Genomic DNA, 17,730 nt, shown 5'->3' with positions numbered 1-17,730 from the left:
TTTTTTTACAGTTCGATAATTGAACTCAAGGGCCGCATACATTCATGCATGTGACCACAGGTGTGGACTTGTGGAAGTTGTCATTGTTGCACTAATGCTGTTGCGTGACAACACGCGTGCATGTTGAATCATGTGCATGTGTGTCCCTCCAGAGCTCCACCAACAGTCTGCCCCAGACTCGGCGATGACGTCACAGAGCCTCCTGCTGTGCGCCTCATCCTCTCCAGTCGCTCGGAGCAGAGACGCTGCTGGACCAGTGATGCGGGACGAAAACACTTGTTTGTTTTTCAACTGAAACGGCGATTTTTTTCCCCATTCATCGACTGACTTGAGGGGAACCCGGTTCGAAGGGGGGGTGTTGGAGCAGCTGCTGACCGCGTCTCTCTCGGAACCGACGCCATGATCGACACCTTCACATCAGGATGATGCCGTCAGGCTTCAAGATGGACGGCGTGGACCTGAAGTCCGCCACGACCACGATGGAGGCTCTGGTTCGTATCAGTGTGAGTAACATGAGCGTGTATTCCTCCGTGTGTGTACTGTCAGGAGTGTGTAGATCGCACAGTGAGATATGCTGGTCGCCATGGCAACGGGATGAGGGTGGAAAAAAATGAGCGTGCGCGTCGAGCTCTAATCCACGCTGAAGGATTTTAAAACAAACAGTGTCGATAAAAGGGTTGCGATTTTTTTTTAAATATCCAAATAAATACACCGGAAACAACGTCGCGCTACAGCGCCCCCCAGAGGAAGCGGCGCGTCACTGCACGGAAGGCTGCACTAGACTGTCATGGCGTCTCAGGTGGAGGTGAGGATGCTGTGGCGCAGTGGTGTCCTGGACTGAAGGAACCCGCCGCCCGCTCGCACTCAAGGTTAGAGCAGCAGCAGCAGCTGCTCGGGGACGAATGAAGGTCAGTGTTCTGGGTTGTGGTTCTGCTCCATGTTTCACGTGGTCACGTGGTCCAGCATGAAGGGTCTGCGTCAGTGTGGAGTCAGGAGATGTGGAGGGTCCTCGCTGCGGGGTTTGACGCTCTTGTGCGGCATCTGTCCCGTATTTGTGTTCTAGTGGCAGATGAGAAGAATCGATCCCTGGATCTCTGGATCCCTGGATCGATTCTTCTCATCTGCCAATGGAACACAAATACATGTAGCCTCTTATTTATTAGTATTAAACAAACAGGTGAAATCTAATTGGGTAAATGTTTGGATAAAACAGTGAAAATGATGTTTAAACTTATATTTATATATTTCAATATAGTAGAGGGAAACAAGAACACAAAATATTTCCTGTGATAATTGACTTAAACTAATATATCACACAATAGCCTCACGTAAACGTCATCAAATAATGAAGTATTTATATTTAATGCATTTGTTTGTGCTCAGAAAAATAAAAAAATATATTTAAATATATATTTTCAAATTGTAACTTAAGTCTAGTGTAAATCGAAGCATCTTTTTTTTCATAAAAAGAAACATTTCTATTGACAGTGATGTCTCCTTACATTAACCTAGCTAGTTTAAACTGTAAACTTGTAACTTGTCCTGTTGAAGTGTGTTGTTGCTCTATAAACACAAAAGTCTTGAATTACATTTTAATTATCAACATATTTTGATTCGTTTTATAACATTTTAAATGATGTCAGTGGGACAGCATCGTGTCAGATGTCAGTGTTTCTCACTTTAAATTAGGTGTGAAATTGTGTGAGCGTGTGTTTGTTTGAAATCTTAATGTAACAGCTTGTTCTTACAGTTCAGGTCTATTTCATTTTCACACAAACACCAGCTCGTCCCTTTTCATCATTTAATTCTATTTGTCCTTCAATCCATCAACCCCCTCCATGCACATACACACACACACACACACATGCTCATACACACACGCACATGCACACACACACACAGGCCTCTGACAGAAAAGCTGATTAAGCTCTTGAACCTCAAATTCAACACACAGTTGTATGTTTTTATTTAAACAGTGTTATGACTATCCTTGATGTCAGTTCATGTATTCATTTTCAAAACTCACTGTTAGGATAAATGATAACACAACACAAAATATAGCGTTGTAAACCTAAATACACAGTCTATAGAGACAACCATACATGCCATGTTTATGCTAACACTGTCACATGTGTTTATTTCGCTCACAAAACTGCAAACAACTGCTGGGTTGATTCTGGAGTTGACCCACAAATGTAATGGTATCGTTTTTGTGCTCTGGAATTGAAAAACGGGAAAGGCTTTACCAGGTCAGCATTTAAAGGAAACTAAGGTGTGGAATTAAGTGAGTCTTAAATAGATGTTGGATTCTATTGTATCTTCAGTATGTATCTGTTTGTGCAAAACTCTCTTTTCATTGAAATATATACTTTAGAAAAGGATCTTAAGCCCCGCCCACTGAAAACAAATCATGTTTACCATATTCACGACCACTCCGCTTTGATTGCTCAATAATTGAGGTTTGTCACTGCGCATCATCAATCCCGGAAGTCTAGACCTCTAAGGGACTCTTTGTATAAACAAAGCAGGGTGTACTTACAGCTGGCTGGAGGAGGAGCTAAGATGTTATTGCGTCATAATGGACTCTGCTCTCGTAACCTCTCGTTCACTGAGATTTCAGACGGGGGTGAACTTTATAAAGTAATAAGTTCAAAACATGGTCATGATGAGAGACTTGCTGCATCTTGTCACATTAGTTGACCTTTAATAAAAAATATGTCTTAACAAACCAGGCGTGATTCACTGTGTGTTTGTCATAAAAGTAATTGATGTGAAACAATAGAAAACGATACAACGTGTAATCACTGTCCTGAGTGTGTTGTCGATGGTCGATGGTTGCTGTGGTTGAAGTGACGTGTGGGTCCATAAACGGCAGCAGACTGAGCTGCACTTAAAGCTCAGATGAATCATTGATGCTTTGACCTCGGTACATATTTAACAAGATGGAGTTGAAAACGGCTGAGATATCGACACATAGAGATCGTCCTCTAGCTCTGCTGCTTCAACTTAATAATGTGTTTCACCACTTGGAACTTGTTTATAGAAAACATGGTGAGCCATAACATTATGACCACCATGTTGTGTTTCTGTTTGGCTCTTAATCATATGTTGCTGCACCACCAGAGTGATGGGTGCACGTGTCAGGAGATGCATGAAAATGAAAATAAAAATAAAAACACCAAAAAACTATTGTGTTATGAAACTAAATTTTGTTTTACATTTTAAAATAATAGAAACTTAAAAAACTGTTTTTCAATTAGAAAAGAAAGCTATAAAAATGTATATTTTATTTAAATATTGATTACAATTTTAAATTCAATTCATATAAGTTTTTTTCAAGTTTTTAAATTTCAAGACAAAAAAACACGCATTACATGTAGATTTAAACCTATAGTTATGATACAGTTATTTATTTTATTTTATCCACTCAACACAAACGTCATGTTTCAATGCTTCACTGGTGTTTTCAGTCAGGGGGGCGGAGTCACGCCTCAATGACTGCATCACGGCACAGCGAAGTTTTCACGCTCGAGTGTTCGGAAGTTTTTGTCTCCAGATTTGGTCTCAAAATTCTAGTGTCTGTTGAACTCTGATGATTGTAACTTCCCTGTATCGAGTGCGTGTCACATGTCTACGAGTCAAACCACTGACTTGTCCTCCGGCTCCTCCCCTCAGTCCAACATGAAGAGCCTGGAGAACGAGCTCCACTGCTCCGTGTGCCGGGACATCGTCAAGCAGCCGGTGGTCCTGCCGTGTCTCCACAGCGTGTGCCTCATGTGTGCCTGCGAGGTCCTGGTGGCCAACGGCTACCCGGCCCCCGAACTCCCAGCGGAACCCAAATCTCCAGCGTCGACCCCCAACCATCGCTCCCCTCGCCAGGCCAGAAGACCGGCGCCCAAGTCCGAGCAGCGGCCCCTGGACCGGGTGTTGCGTTCGGGTGAGAACTCATCGATCGATTATGATTGAAGAAATGTGAGCTCTGATGGGTCGCCGGTCTCCCTGACAGGGACGCACCCCCCCTCGCCGTCACTCCAGAGGTCTCCGGGCTTCGCGGGTCGGCGCCGGAAGGAAGGTCCGCCTCTGATCATGATGTTCCCCTGCAGCCCCTGTGGCCGCGACGTGCAGCTGGGAGAGCGAGGACTCACCGACTGCATGAGGAACCTCACGCTGGAGCGGATCGTGGAGAGGTTCTCGCTCCTTCCTTTCACGTTCCTGAGTCACAGAAACAAGTCCAACTATATTTCTCTGTCTGTGCTGCAGGTACAGACACACGGTGAGTCTGGGGAACGTGTCCGTCATGTGTCAGTTCTGTAAGCCTCCTCAAGCTCTGGAGGCCACCAAAGGCTGTGCTGACTGCAAGTCCAACTTCTGCAATGAGTGCTTCAAGCTCTATCACCCCTGGGGTACACCGAGAGCTCAGCACGAGCACATCATGCCCACACTCAACTTCAGACCCAAGGTGAGACGCTCGTGTCGAACACACGACCTTTGACACTTTGGTCTGGGTCTGTTAGTTTAGTCTGTTAGTCTTCATCTTTATCTTCATTATCATCTTCATCTTCATCTTCATCTTCATCTTTAGCTTCAACTTCTTCTTTATCTTCATTATCATCTTCATCTTCATCTTCATCTTCATCTTTAGCTTCAACTTCATCTTTATCTTCATTATCATCTTCATCTTCATCTTCATCTTCATCTTCAGCTTCATCTTCATCTTTAGCTTCATCTTCATCTTTAGCTTTAGCTTCATCTTTAGCTTAAGCTTCATCTTCAGCTTCATCTTTAGCTTCATCTTCATCTTTAGCTTCATCTTCAGCTTCATCTTTAGCTTCATCTTCATCTTTAGCTTCATCTTCATCTTCATCTTCATCTTCATCTTCATCTTCATCATCATCTTCATCATCATTATCATATTTATCTTCATCTTCATCTTTAGCTTCATCTTCATCTTCAGCTTCATCTTCATCTTTAGCTTCATCTTCATCTTTAGCTTCATCTTTAGCTTCATCTTCAGCTTCATCTTTAGCTTCATCTTTAGCTTCAGCTTCATCTTCATCATCATCTTCATCATCTTCATCTTCATCATCATCTTCATCATCATTATCATATTTATCTTCATCTTCATCTTTAGCTTCATCTTCATCTTTAGCTTCATCTTCATCTTTATCTTCATCTTCATCTGTAGCTTCATCTTCATCTTTAGCTTCATCTTTATCGTTAGCTTGATCTTCATCTTCATCTTCATCTTTATCTTCATTATCATCTTCAATTTTATCATCACCCTACTTCATCATAATCACCTCTATTACCATCATCTTCCTCTTCATCATATTAATCTTCATCATCATCATCTTCATAATCTTCCCCCTCATCATCTGCCTACTTTATCATCATCGTCTTCTTCATCATTTTCTTCCTCGTCATAATCATCATCTTCCTCATCATCATCGCCACCTTCATCTTCTTGATCATCTTCATCACCAACTTCATTATCATCATCACCTTCCTCGTCATCATCACTAACATTATCATCATCATCATCTTCTTTATCATCGTCTTAATAATCTTCATCGTGGTCATCAAATCCTCCTCTTCATCATCATCCCATACTTCATCATCTTTTTCTACTGCATCATCATCATCTTCATCTTTATCTTCATTATCATCCTCATCTTCAACTTTATCATCTCTTTACTTCATCATTATCATCATCATCCATCATCATCATCATTCTTCATCATGATCAGGGGAAAGTTACAAAGAGAAAGAATGAAAAACAATGTTAAGGATTTGTTGTCCACGTGTGTCTTCTCGTGTGTCGTCAGGTTCTGACCTGCACGGAGCACGACCAGGAGAAACTTCACTTCTACTGTCGCACGTGTCAGCGGCTGCTCTGTCCTCTCTGTAAGCTGCGCCGGACACACACCGGACACAAGATCCTGCCGGTGGCCCAGGCCTACCAGGCCCTGAAGGTCAGCGTTGACAATCACTGAGACACATTCATGTCATAAACACACTCACACACACACTTGTCTGTCCACAGGAGAAGATCACCAAGGAGATGAGCTACATCCTGACCAATCAGGACACAGTTCTGTCTCAGATTACACAGCTGGAGAGCGCCATCACGCAGACGGAGGTGATTAAGGCACACAGGACACAAACATGTTCACTTTGGCATTATATTTACAGTCAAATCTTGTGGTTCTTTTCTTCTCCTGCCTTTTTTTATTCCATTTCTTCCACTTCTACATCCCTTCTCTTCCTTCTGCTTCATCCTTCTAGTCCAAGTCCAAGTCCAGAGGTAGTTTAACAACGATGGCCGTGGTTCATTTCATATGCAAAGGAATTAACAGAGAAATGTTCAGTCATGTGTAGTTGCATTTTGTTTGTGAGTTAAGATGAACACGACAATACATACGTGTACAAAATTATGTTTTGAATAGAAAACAAAACCCACCTTTTCAGTATTTTTATCTTTACATACCAGCAACCATCAGATACAAATCTAATATCGATATCTTACATTACCAATACCAACCCGGTAACGATATTAACCGGATATTGATACAATTCTATAGTAATATCTACCCGATACAGATACCAACCCGATAACAAACTGATATCATAACAATTTCATACTAATATCTACCTAATACTGATATAAAACAGGTACAAACCTGATACCAGTCTGATGCTAATACCAACTGGATACCAATACTAACCTGGTCAGTAGTAGTAATATCTGCTTGATACCAAAACAAAGCAATTCTGATATGAATCTGATACAAATACAAAACAGATATCTACCCAATATGATACCAACCTGATAGAGATACTATTTACAAACCTGTGATATTAACCCAGTACATATACCAACCTGATAGTGATATTTACCCAGTACATATACCAACCTGATAGTGATATTTTCCCGGTACAGATACCAACCTGATAGTGATAGTTACCCAGTAAAGATACTAACGTGATAGTGATATTTACTCCAGTACAGATACCAACCTGAGGTGATATTTACTCCAGTACAGATACCAACCTGATAGTGATATTTTCCCCGGTACAGATACCAACCTGATAATGATAGTTACCCAGTACAGATACTAACGTGATAGTGATATTTACTCCAGTACAGATACCAACCTGATAGTTATATTTACCCAGTACAGATACCAACCTGATAGTGATATTTTCCCGGTACAGATACCAACCTGATAGTGATAGTTACCCAGTACAGATACTAACGTGATAGTGATATTTACTCCAGTACAGATACCAACCTGAGGTGATATTTACTCCAGTACAGATACCAACCTGATAGTGATATTTTCCCAGTACATATGCCAACCTGATAGTGATATTTACCCAGTACAGATACTAACGTGATAGTGATATTTACTCCAGTACAGATACCAACCTGATAGTGATATTTACTCCAGTACAGATACCAACCTGATAGTGATATTTACTCCAGTACAGATACCAACCTGATAGTGATATTTACCCAGTACATATACCAACCTGATAGTGATATTTTCCCGGTACAGATACCAACCTGATAGTGATAGTTACCCAGTACAGATACTAACGTGATAGTGATATTTACTCCAGTACAGATACCAACCTGAGGTGATATTTACTCCAGTACAGATACCAACCTGATAGTGATATTTACCCAGTACAGATACCAACCTGATAGTGATATTTACCCAGTACAGATACCAACCTGATAGTGATATTTACCCAGTACAGATACCAACCTGATAGTGATAGTTACCCAGTACAGATACTAACGTGATAGTGATATTTACTCCAGTACAGATACCAACCTGATAGTGATATTTACCCAGTACAGATACCAACCTGATAATGATAGTTACCCAGTACAGATACTAACGTGATAGTGATATTTACTCCAGTACAGATACCAACCTGAAGTGATATTTACTCCAGTACAGATACAAACCTGATAGTGATATTTACCCAGTACAGATACCAACTTGATAGTGATATTTACCCAGTACAGATACCAACCTGAGGTGATATTTACTCCAGTACAGATACCAACCTGATCGTGATATTTACCCAGTACAGATACCAACCTGATAATGATAGTTACCCAGTACAGATACTAACGTGATAGTGATATTTACTCCAGTACAGATACCAACCTGAGGTGATATTTACTCCAGTACAGATACCAACCTGATCGTGATATTTACCCAGTACAGATACCAACCTGATAATGATAGTTACCCAGTACAGATACTAACGTGATAGTGATATTTACTCCAGTACAGATACCAACCTGAGGTGATATTTACTCCAGTACAGATACAAACCTGATAGTGATATTTACCCAGTACAGATACCAACTTGATAGTGATATTTACCCAGTACAGATACCAACCTGATAGTGATATTTACCCAGTACAGATACCAACCTGATAGTGATATTTACCCAGTACATATACCAACCTGATAGTGATATTTACCCAGTACATATACCAACCTGATAGTGATATTTACCCAGTACCTGATAGTGATATTTACCCAGTACAGATACCAACCTGATAGGGATATTTACCCAGTACATATACCAACCTGATAGTGATATTTACCCAGTACAGATACCAACCTGATAGTGATATTTACCCAGTACAGATACCAACCTGATAGTGATATTTACCCAGTACAGATACCAACCTGATAGTGATATTTACCCAGTACAGATACCAACCTGATAGTGATATTTACCCAGTACATATACCAACCTGATAGTGATATTTACCCAGTACATATACCAACCTGATAGTTATATTTACCCAGTACATATACCAACCTGATAGTGATATTTACCCAGTACAGATACCAACCTGATAGTGATATTTACCCAATACAGATACCAACCTGATAGTGATATTTACTCCAGTACAGATACCAACCTGATAGTGATAGTTACCCAATACAGATACCAACCTGATAGTGATATTTTCCCAGTACAAATACCAACCTGATAGTGATATTTACCCAGTACCTGATAGTGATATTTACCCAGTACAGATACCAACCTGATAGGGATATTTACCCAGTACATATACCAACCTGATAGTGATATTTACCCAGTACAGATACCAACCTGATAGTGATATTTACCCAGTACAGATACCAACCTGATAGTGATATTTACCCAGTACAGATACCAACCTGATAGTGATATTTACCCAGTACAGATACCAACCTGATAGTGATATTTACCCAGTACATATACCAACCTGATAGTGATATTTACCCAGTACATATACCAACCTGATAGTTATATTTACCCAGTACATATACCAACCTGATAGTGATATTTACCCAGTACATATACCAACCTGATAGTTATATCTACCCAGTATATATACCAACCTGATAGTTATATTTACCCAGTACATATACCAACCTGATAGTGATATTTACCCAGTACATATACCAACCTGATAGTTATATTTACCCAGTACATATACCAACCTGATAGTGATATTTACCCAGTACATATACCAACCTGATAGTTATATTTACCCAGTACATATACCAACCTGATAGTGATATTTACCCAGTACATATACCAACCTGATAGTTATATTTACCCAGTACATATACCAACCTGATAGTGATATTTACCCAGTACATATACCAACCTGATAGTTATATTTACCCAGTACATATACCAACCTGATAGTTATATTTACCCAGTACATATACCAACCTGATAGTGATATTTACCCAGTATATATACCAACCTGATAGTTATATTTACCCAGTACATATACCAACCTGATAGTGATATTTACCCAGTACATATACCAACCTGATAGTTATATTTACCCAGTACATATACCAACCTGATAGTGATATTTACCCAGTACATATACCAACCTGATAGTTATATTTACCCAGTACATATACCAACCTGATAGTGATATTTACCCAGTACATATACCAACCTGATAGTGATATTTTTCCAGTATATATTCCAACCTGATAGTGATATTTATCCAGTACAGATACCAACCTGATAGTGATATTTACCCAGTACAGATACTAACGTGATAGTGATATTTACTCCAGAAAAAGAAAATATAATAATATATTAATATAAAATACCTTTGTGTGATAAGTGTGTTCACTCGCAGATGTGTGTGTTCACTCGCAGCTGTGTGTGTTCCTCAGGTAAACAGTGTATCTGCTCGGGAGCAGCTGGCTCAGAGCATCAGGGATCTGACGGCGTCCCTCGCCGAGCGCCACGCGTCGCTCACGCAGGCGCTGGAGGGGGCGCGGCAGAAACGTGGCGAAGCTCTGACGGCGCAGGTGTCGGAGAGACGAGCTCTGATGGAGCACGCCGGGCTGATGGCGTTCACTCAGGAGCTGCTGAAGGAGACGGACCAGCCCTGCTTCGTTCAGGCCGCTCGCCAGACTCACAACAGGTTCGACTCCCTGCCGAACTGTGGAGTTTCATGATAAGAGAGAGAGTGGTGCAGTCTTCTTCAAGTCCAGTGTTGAAGATTTGATTTACATGTGTTCAGATACCAACACACACAATGTTTGTGTATGTTAGTATGTGTATACTGTATATGTACAGTATGTATGTAATGAATGTTTTTATTATTATTCTCAGGATTTATATTCAAAATAGTTTGGGATTTTACCTCATAATGTTAAATAGTTACATGTTTTCAGATTATCTGGGATTTTATTTGGAAGATGTGTTTAATTAAAAAAATGTTGTTTTATTAGTTTTTAATTATTCTATTTTCATAATCTTAAAAAAAAAAGATTCAATTGAAATTTTCCATTACTATTTGTAGTTTTCCATCATCAAAGAAAACATTTTCTTAGTGAAATAGATTGTTAGGACTTTATTGATCCTTTGGAAAACTCCTTTGGGAAATGATTACATTATGCTTATTACCATTTCTAATATAACTTTCATTGAAGACGTTTGTGTAAATCACTGTTTATATGTTGACAATTACAATTAAACAGCAGAAAAACAAGTGTGAGAAATGAGTAACAGGGTCACACAAGGTTTTTTGTATCATGTATTTGAATTATTTTGTTAAAAGTGTGTATCTTTTATATTCAGTTCACAGATGGAAAAGTACACACAGGTTTAAATATTTAGGGTAAAACCCATACAACCTGCTCCGATTCCAGTAACAAACGTGGGGTCTTGTTCAGGTTCAGCAGGTCCATCGAGAACCTGCAGCACTTCTCTCTGGCGGCGGATCCGTCCTTCAGACACTTCCAGCTGGACGTCTCCAAAGAGCTCAAACTCATCACGGACCTGAACTTCATCCAGGGTGAGGAGGACGATCACGTCCTGATGACTTTTAAGATGTCATGAGTTCACATCCCAGACCATACAAATTAGATACCGATACTGACACCAATGTGATACCAACCTGATGATATTTGATTTTATTTACCCAATATTTATATCAATCCGATACCAACCTGATAAGAAACCGGCACCAATCCGATAGTGATATCTACACGATACCAACACAGTACAGTGGTCCCTCGCTATAACACAGTTCACCTAATGCAACCTTGCGGATTAATTTTTCAGTGTAATTTTGCATGCTTTTTTTTACAGCGTACAGTATGAACGCACATGTGTTCTGCTTCCTGACTGGCTAGTGTTACCAGCCAGTGTTCCTTCTTAGTAAGGATGTATTGTAGGTGGTGGATGTGGCATAATCTTGGGCGTGTGCGTGTTGTGCGTTTGTTGTGATTATGAGGAGGCGAGCGAAGCCAGTCAAGCCGAAATAAAAGAAGTTGTTGTTACTCCGAAGACTCCTGTGACCAGTTTCATATAAAACTAACTAGTTACAGACGCCTAGGAACGAGCTAAGTTTGAGAGTTAGTTTTTGAAAACCAGCGGGTCTAACTACGATCAAGACGCCGAAAAAGGCTAAAGAACAGGTTTCAATCTTTGGTTTCATTTACTAATACTGTACTTGTGTTTTTAAATCTGCAAAAGTTTGAACTTTGAGAGTTTAAATAAGAGAGAACTGTGAGAAAATGTAAATGCCTGTCTGAGAACAGTGAATAAAAGTGTGTGGTTAGGGGTTTTACGGAGTTAAAACATGTATAATAATTGTTAAAATTAAAGCTGATTTCGTCAATTGCAGGTTAATTTTAGAACGAATCCCCCGCAGTAAACGAGGGACCACTGTGTATCAACTTAATGCCGATCCAAGAGGTCGTTGTGAAAACGGTCTCCAACTCTTGATGTGTCTCACAGCTCCGTCCGCTCCGGTCATCGACACCCAGCGGACTCTGGCCTACGACCAGCTCTACCTGTGTTGGCGGCTCCCGCCCGAGTCCACGCCGGCGTGGCACTACTCGGTGGAGTACCGGCGTCGAGGGGTGGTGCCGGGCGGGGGGTCCCGGGGCGGAGTCAGGGGAGGTCTGGCGGCGGCTCGCTGGGGCTGGCAGCGGCTGGACGAGGTGAGCGGCTGCAGCACTGTGATCGACAGGCTGGAGATGGACAGCGTCTACGTGCTGCGGGTGCGAGGATGTAACAAGGCCGGCTACGGCGAGTACAGCGAGGAGGTGTACCTGCACACGCCGCCGGCGCCAGGTGAGCGAAGCCATCGCAAACAGAACTGCGGTTTTAATGTCGATCGATTAAAACTTCTGAGCGAGTCAGTGGGTGTTGTATCGTGACGTAGCATATTCGAGTTTGTAGCTTCATGGAGCTAATGGAGCCAAGTGTCGCTATGTAGAGGGAAAATATATAAGTGTTATCATGTAAGTAAGTAAGTAAGTAATTTTTATTTGTATAGCGCTTTTCCAGACCAGGGTCACAAAGCGCTTAAACAATTAAAACAATATACAATAAAGTATATACTTTAAAGGTCAAGATAAAACTGATAACACAACAGGAGTTCCAGAAAATCAAGGAGGAATAAGTCTGAAGACAAATTCATTTTTAACTATTCAATATTTATTTTCATTTATAGTTTTACATTTTACAAATATATAATTTTAATAAGCACTGGCAAATTAATCTTTTTCTTACATTAGCCATGTATTGCGTTTTTAGAAAAAAAAAAAGTATAATTAAAAAAACGTAAAAAAAAGTAAATCCGAAAACAATACTTAAAAAAAAAAAGGGTTTAAGTTTTTTTAATTCTGTTTATTTCAGATTAAAATTAAAATCTGATTCATAGTTATAATAAATATTTAGCGAAAAATGAGGGCATCTGCTGGACATACTAGGGACTGCATGATAAAAAAAATCCGCTACTCTTAGCTATTGAGCGTTCACGTGACTTCAGCGATGAATAGGAAGAAACAAGCCGCTGCTTGTTGATGTTTTGAATTTTAGGACCAAGGTTTGGACAACATTGGGAGGAAATACAGCTTCACTGATGAACGGATCAAAGTTGTATGTTTAAAAAAAAAAAGCTCCTCAGGAATGTTTGGATGTTTTCAAGTGTGATTCACTCTCGCTCCACTCGCGCTCCATCACACATCCTCTTTACTTTCTCACCTTTGTGTCATGTTTTATTTTCGCTCCACAGCTTTGTCATCCTCTCGTGAGCCTCGCTGGCGAGCGACTCGTCCCCCACACCACGTAAGAAGTGCATCCATCCCTCCGTCCGTCTGTCTGTCTGTACGTTCATGTCATTCTCCTGCTGCTCCACCACCTCCTCACCTGGACTCCCTTTAAAGAGACTCTTCATAGTCTTCAGCTGAACTGAACTGCACCACCTGAATACATTTATCTTTATTATGTCATAACTGAACTCTTAAAACCTATGATTGTGTTCATGATAGTTTCATTGTTTATCTCCAATTATGAAGAATTATTGTCGGCAACAAACCTGCATGATGTGACCATAACTATAATTACATTTTATGACGCAATAATTTTAACAAATAAAAGATCTGAAAAAATAAAATAAAAATGAATCGATATTTTTCGAAAAAAAACAAGACAACTTTCACACAAGAATAGCTATGATGCATTCAAAAGTGTGGGACAAATGGAATTCCCAGAATAATGCACTGAATTAAACCGAAAAATAACAACAATAAACAGTAGAAAAAAGTGTGGGTTTGAAAAATCCTGATTGAAAACGAAAGTTGCGAATAAGAAACGACAACTTAAGGCGAGATTTTGAAATAAATATGTAAGTAAGAAAATTTAAATGAAAAACAATAAAACACAAAAAAAAGTACAACAAAAGTTGGAAAATAAAATAAATAAAAGATAGAGATGGGTCTGAAATTGATTTCAGACCCAAAACTTAAAAACAACAACAATAATTATAATAATGAATATAAGACATGGCAGTTTTATGTAAAAACACAAAGACTGAACTAAAACTGAAATGATAACCAAGTCAACACTAATAATTGATGACAGCAGCAACAATATTAGACACAAACACATCAGTAGGTGAGTTACCGCAGAAACCTCCCTTCCTTCCTCCCTTCCTCCCTCCCTCCACCCCTCCATCCCTCCTTCCCTCCCCCACGCACTCATCCATCCATCTCTCTCCTACTAAGTGCTGATGAGGTTTGCAACACTCGAGGCTGGATCTTCCTCATATCCAGAGCTGTTTTTGAATTTTCCTCTTTACCGTTGATTCTGTTCTAATGTTCTAACCCTTCCCTTCCCCTTGAAATCGCTGTCCTCCGTCTGTGCTGGCAGCAGGAGGCGCTGTGGAGTCTGCAGTCATTGGGATAATTAACATAGTCGAGTGAAACGTTTGTCTCTTTTAGTTGTTCTGTAGTTATTTTAAATATATTTCTATATACTTGTGTTTTTTTGTTCTTAAACTTTAGATGTTCTGTTGCTGTGGTAGCACTTGATAGATAGACTCACTCCCTCTCAGTGAACTCATCGCTGAGATTAGCTGATTTCTAACTACATGGTCAGAGTGATTTAGTGTTTATCCTAAACTGATGGCTGCAGAGTTCACGTCCTGGAGTCCTTCTGCCCGCATGTGTGTGACACACACACTTCCTTCCTGCCGCCGTCACACACACTCGCTCTCCTCCTCAGTGCTCAACTTCTACCTGGACTCTCGCTGGGGTCTCCACGCCGACCGGCTGGTGGTCAGCAAAGAGCAGCGTTGTGCTCGGAGCGTCCCCGGCCTGTCGCTGCTGCAGGCCGCCGACCACGCGCTGACTTCCTGTCACCTGACCTCTGACCTCCTGGTGGGAGATGTGGCCATCACGCAGGGGCGACACTACTGGGCGTGCTCGGTGGAGCCCAGCTCCTACATCGTGAAGGCGAGTGTGAAGGCTTGGAGACCTGAAAAACATTATGACCTCTTTTATAATGTTGGGGTTCATGAAGCAGTGTCATGTTGTTTAGAGGTCAGTAGGTGGTGCTATCACTATAAATAAATCATCTAGTGGACTCTGCCTTATGAAGCTTCATCAGACCATCACTAGTTTTTTTCCCACAATACTGTTGTGATATTCAACAGCAATTTATAGATTTATTACAATATGTTTTTTGCTTTCAAACTATATTTTTTATTTATATTTTTATTATATATATTTTATTTTTTTATCTTTCTTTATTTCAATGTGTGTAGTAAAATATAATTTTAATTTACGACTAACATGCAAATATTCACAACGTTTTTGTTCATTTTAATGATGACATTAAAGTTCTGGCCTCTAGATGGCAGTCACAACGTCCTCCGCAGCCAAAGGAACAATTACTGTAAGTCCCGCGAGGTCCGAGCGATGGCTGAGGACGAGAGGATACAGTCGACTCCAGCAGCTTTTACAGCTGATGTTTGGACATATTTGGGTTTCAAAACAAATGAAAGCAGTTACGAGTCATGTGGTCTGTAAATACTGCAACACCAGAGTCAAGTACTCGACAATACTACAAATATATATATCGTTGATCCGTCAGTATTGCAACTTATCGTATTTTTTTGCCCCTGTATCGTATCGCTAGCTAAAACTATCTAAAAGATGATAGGACACGAACAGGTGGTCATAATGTTACGGCGGTCTTGTGCCCACAGGTCGGGGTCGGACTAGAATCCAAACTGCAGGAGTGGTTCCACCTGCCTCAGGACATGGCGAGCCCCCGGTGAGTCAGCAGGTGGCGATAACCCACGACACGCCCCCACACCAACTAGCGTTACCAACTAGCGTTAGTGACATTCATTAGCAACTAGCATTAGTGACTATCATTAACGACTAATGTTAGCAACTATCATTAGCAACTAGCGTTAGTGACTATCATTAACGACTAATGTTAGCAACTAGCATTAGCAACTACCATTTGCAACTAGCATTAGTGACTATCATTAGCGACTAATGTTAGAAACTAGCATTAGCAACTAGCATTAGCAACTAGCATTAGTTACTATCATTAGCGACTAATGTTAGAAACTATCATTAGCAACTAGCATTAGCAACTAGCATTAGTGACTATCATTAGCGACTAATGTTAGAAACTAGAGTTAGCAACTAGCGTTAGCAACTATCAGTAGCAACTAGCATTAGCAACTAGCATTAATAAGTAGTGTTAGCGACTATCATTAGCCACTGGCGTTAGCAACTATCATTAGGAACTAGCGCTAGTGAATAACATTAGCCACTAGCACTATTGACTATGGATAAAAACTAGTGTTAGTGAACGCCCGGTCGATTACTAATGTGTGTGTGTGTGTGTGTGTGTGTGTGTGTGTCACTCCCTCAGCTACGACCCGGATAGCGGCCATGACAGCGGCGCCGAGGACGGCCTGGACTCGGCTCCTCCCTTCTGCTTCCTCACCATGGGGATGGGCAAGATCTACCTGTCGCAGCACGGCAGTGGCCAGCAGCGCGACCACATCTCCAACGGGCCCGCCCCCCCGCTGGGCCTCACCTACCCGCTGCCGCCGCGGCTGGGCATCTGCCTGGACTTCGAGAAGAGCCGGGTCACCTTCTACGACGCCCACTCGCTGCGCCCCCTGTGGGAGGGCCACGTGGACTGCTCCGGTCCCGTCTGCCCCGCCTTCTGCTTCATCGGGGGCGGAGCTCTGCAGCTGCAGGAGCTGGTGGCCAATCGCAGCGCCGACCAGACGCCGGTCCGGAGGGTGACCATCCAGACGCGAGGGTCCAACCTCAACAACAACAACCACTGAGGGATCGTTGTTGTTCCAGGAGTTTTTTGTTTTTCTAACCGTTTCTATGATATGCAATGAAATTAAGTTTGCTAAGTTTCGTACGGTTGTGCCGAGTCAGCCTGGTTGGATCGGAGATGTTCGGAGAGTGATGACGTTGTGGATCGTGGTGCGTTCATGGACCTGGTGGAGCGAGTGATGACGTCGTTGGTCGTGGTGCGTTCATGGAACTGGTGGAGTGAATGATGTGGTCGTGGTGCGTTCATGGACCTGGTGGAGTGAGTGATGTCGTCGTGGTGCGTTCATGGACCTGGTGGAGCGAGCGATGACGTCGTTGGTCGTGGTGCGTTCATGGACCTTGTGGAGCGAGTTATGACGTCGTTGGTCGTGGTGCGTTCATGGAACTGGTGGAGTGAGTGATGTGGTCGTGGTGCGTTCATGGACCTGGTGGAGTGAGTGATGTGGTCGTGGTGCGTTCATGGAACTGGTGGAGTGAGCGATGACGTTGTGGTGCGTTCATGGACCTGGTGGAGTGAGTGATGACGTTGTGGGTCGTGGTGCGTTCATGGACCTGGTG

The 17,730-nt window shown here is 41.6% G+C and overlaps 1 protein-coding gene across 3 annotated transcripts; it reads left to right on the top strand.

Moving 5' to 3' along the window:
• The first annotated feature begins 222 nt into the window (after window positions 1-222).
• Window positions 223-17,472, top strand: trim46b (tripartite motif containing 46b). Of its 3 annotated transcripts, none has more exons than XM_087786707.1 (12): window positions 223-491; window positions 3,676-3,937; window positions 4,007-4,187; window positions 4,261-4,459; window positions 5,826-5,972; window positions 6,044-6,139; window positions 10,228-10,481; window positions 11,236-11,357; window positions 12,305-12,643; window positions 15,080-15,309; window positions 16,065-16,132; window positions 16,748-17,472. In XM_087786707.1, the coding sequence occupies exons 1-12, from the start codon at window positions 423-425 to the stop codon at window positions 17,172-17,174; spliced, it is 2,394 nt and encodes a 797-aa protein (XP_087642833.1). In that variant the 5' UTR covers window positions 223-422; the 3' UTR covers window positions 17,175-17,472. The 3 variants fall into 3 exon arrangements, with proteins under 3 accessions (XP_087642833.1, XP_087642832.1, XP_087642834.1); XM_087786706.1 differs by having other exon boundaries at window positions 224-503; XM_087786708.1 differs by lacking the exon at window positions 223-491 and adding an exon at window positions 821-908.
• The last annotated feature ends 258 nt before the right edge of the window (window positions 17,473-17,730 follow it).

This window comes from Callionymus lyra, chromosome 3 (assembly GCF_982586985.1).
Source record: "Callionymus lyra chromosome 3, fCalLyr1.hap1.1, whole genome shotgun sequence".
In the NCBI taxonomy this organism is placed as follows: domain Eukaryota; kingdom Metazoa; phylum Chordata; class Actinopteri; order Syngnathiformes; family Callionymidae; genus Callionymus; species Callionymus lyra.
The sequence above is the reverse complement of the archived record's forward strand: the minus strand, read 5'-3'. Positions and strand labels throughout refer to the sequence as shown.

Excerpts from the sequence above, each read along its gene's own strand:
- trim46b (XM_087786706.1), top strand. The coding sequence starts at position 423 with ATGATGCCGTCAGGCTTCAAGATGGACGGCGTGGACCTGAAGTCCGCC. Across the intron at positions 6,140-10,227 it reads GCGCCATCACGCAGACGGAG|GTAAACAGTGTATCTGCTCG; the intron begins GTGATTAAGGCA and ends TGTGTTCCTCAG. Across the intron at positions 16,133-16,747 it reads CAGGACATGGCGAGCCCCCG|CTACGACCCGGATAGCGGCC; the intron begins GTGAGTCAGCAG and ends TCACTCCCTCAG.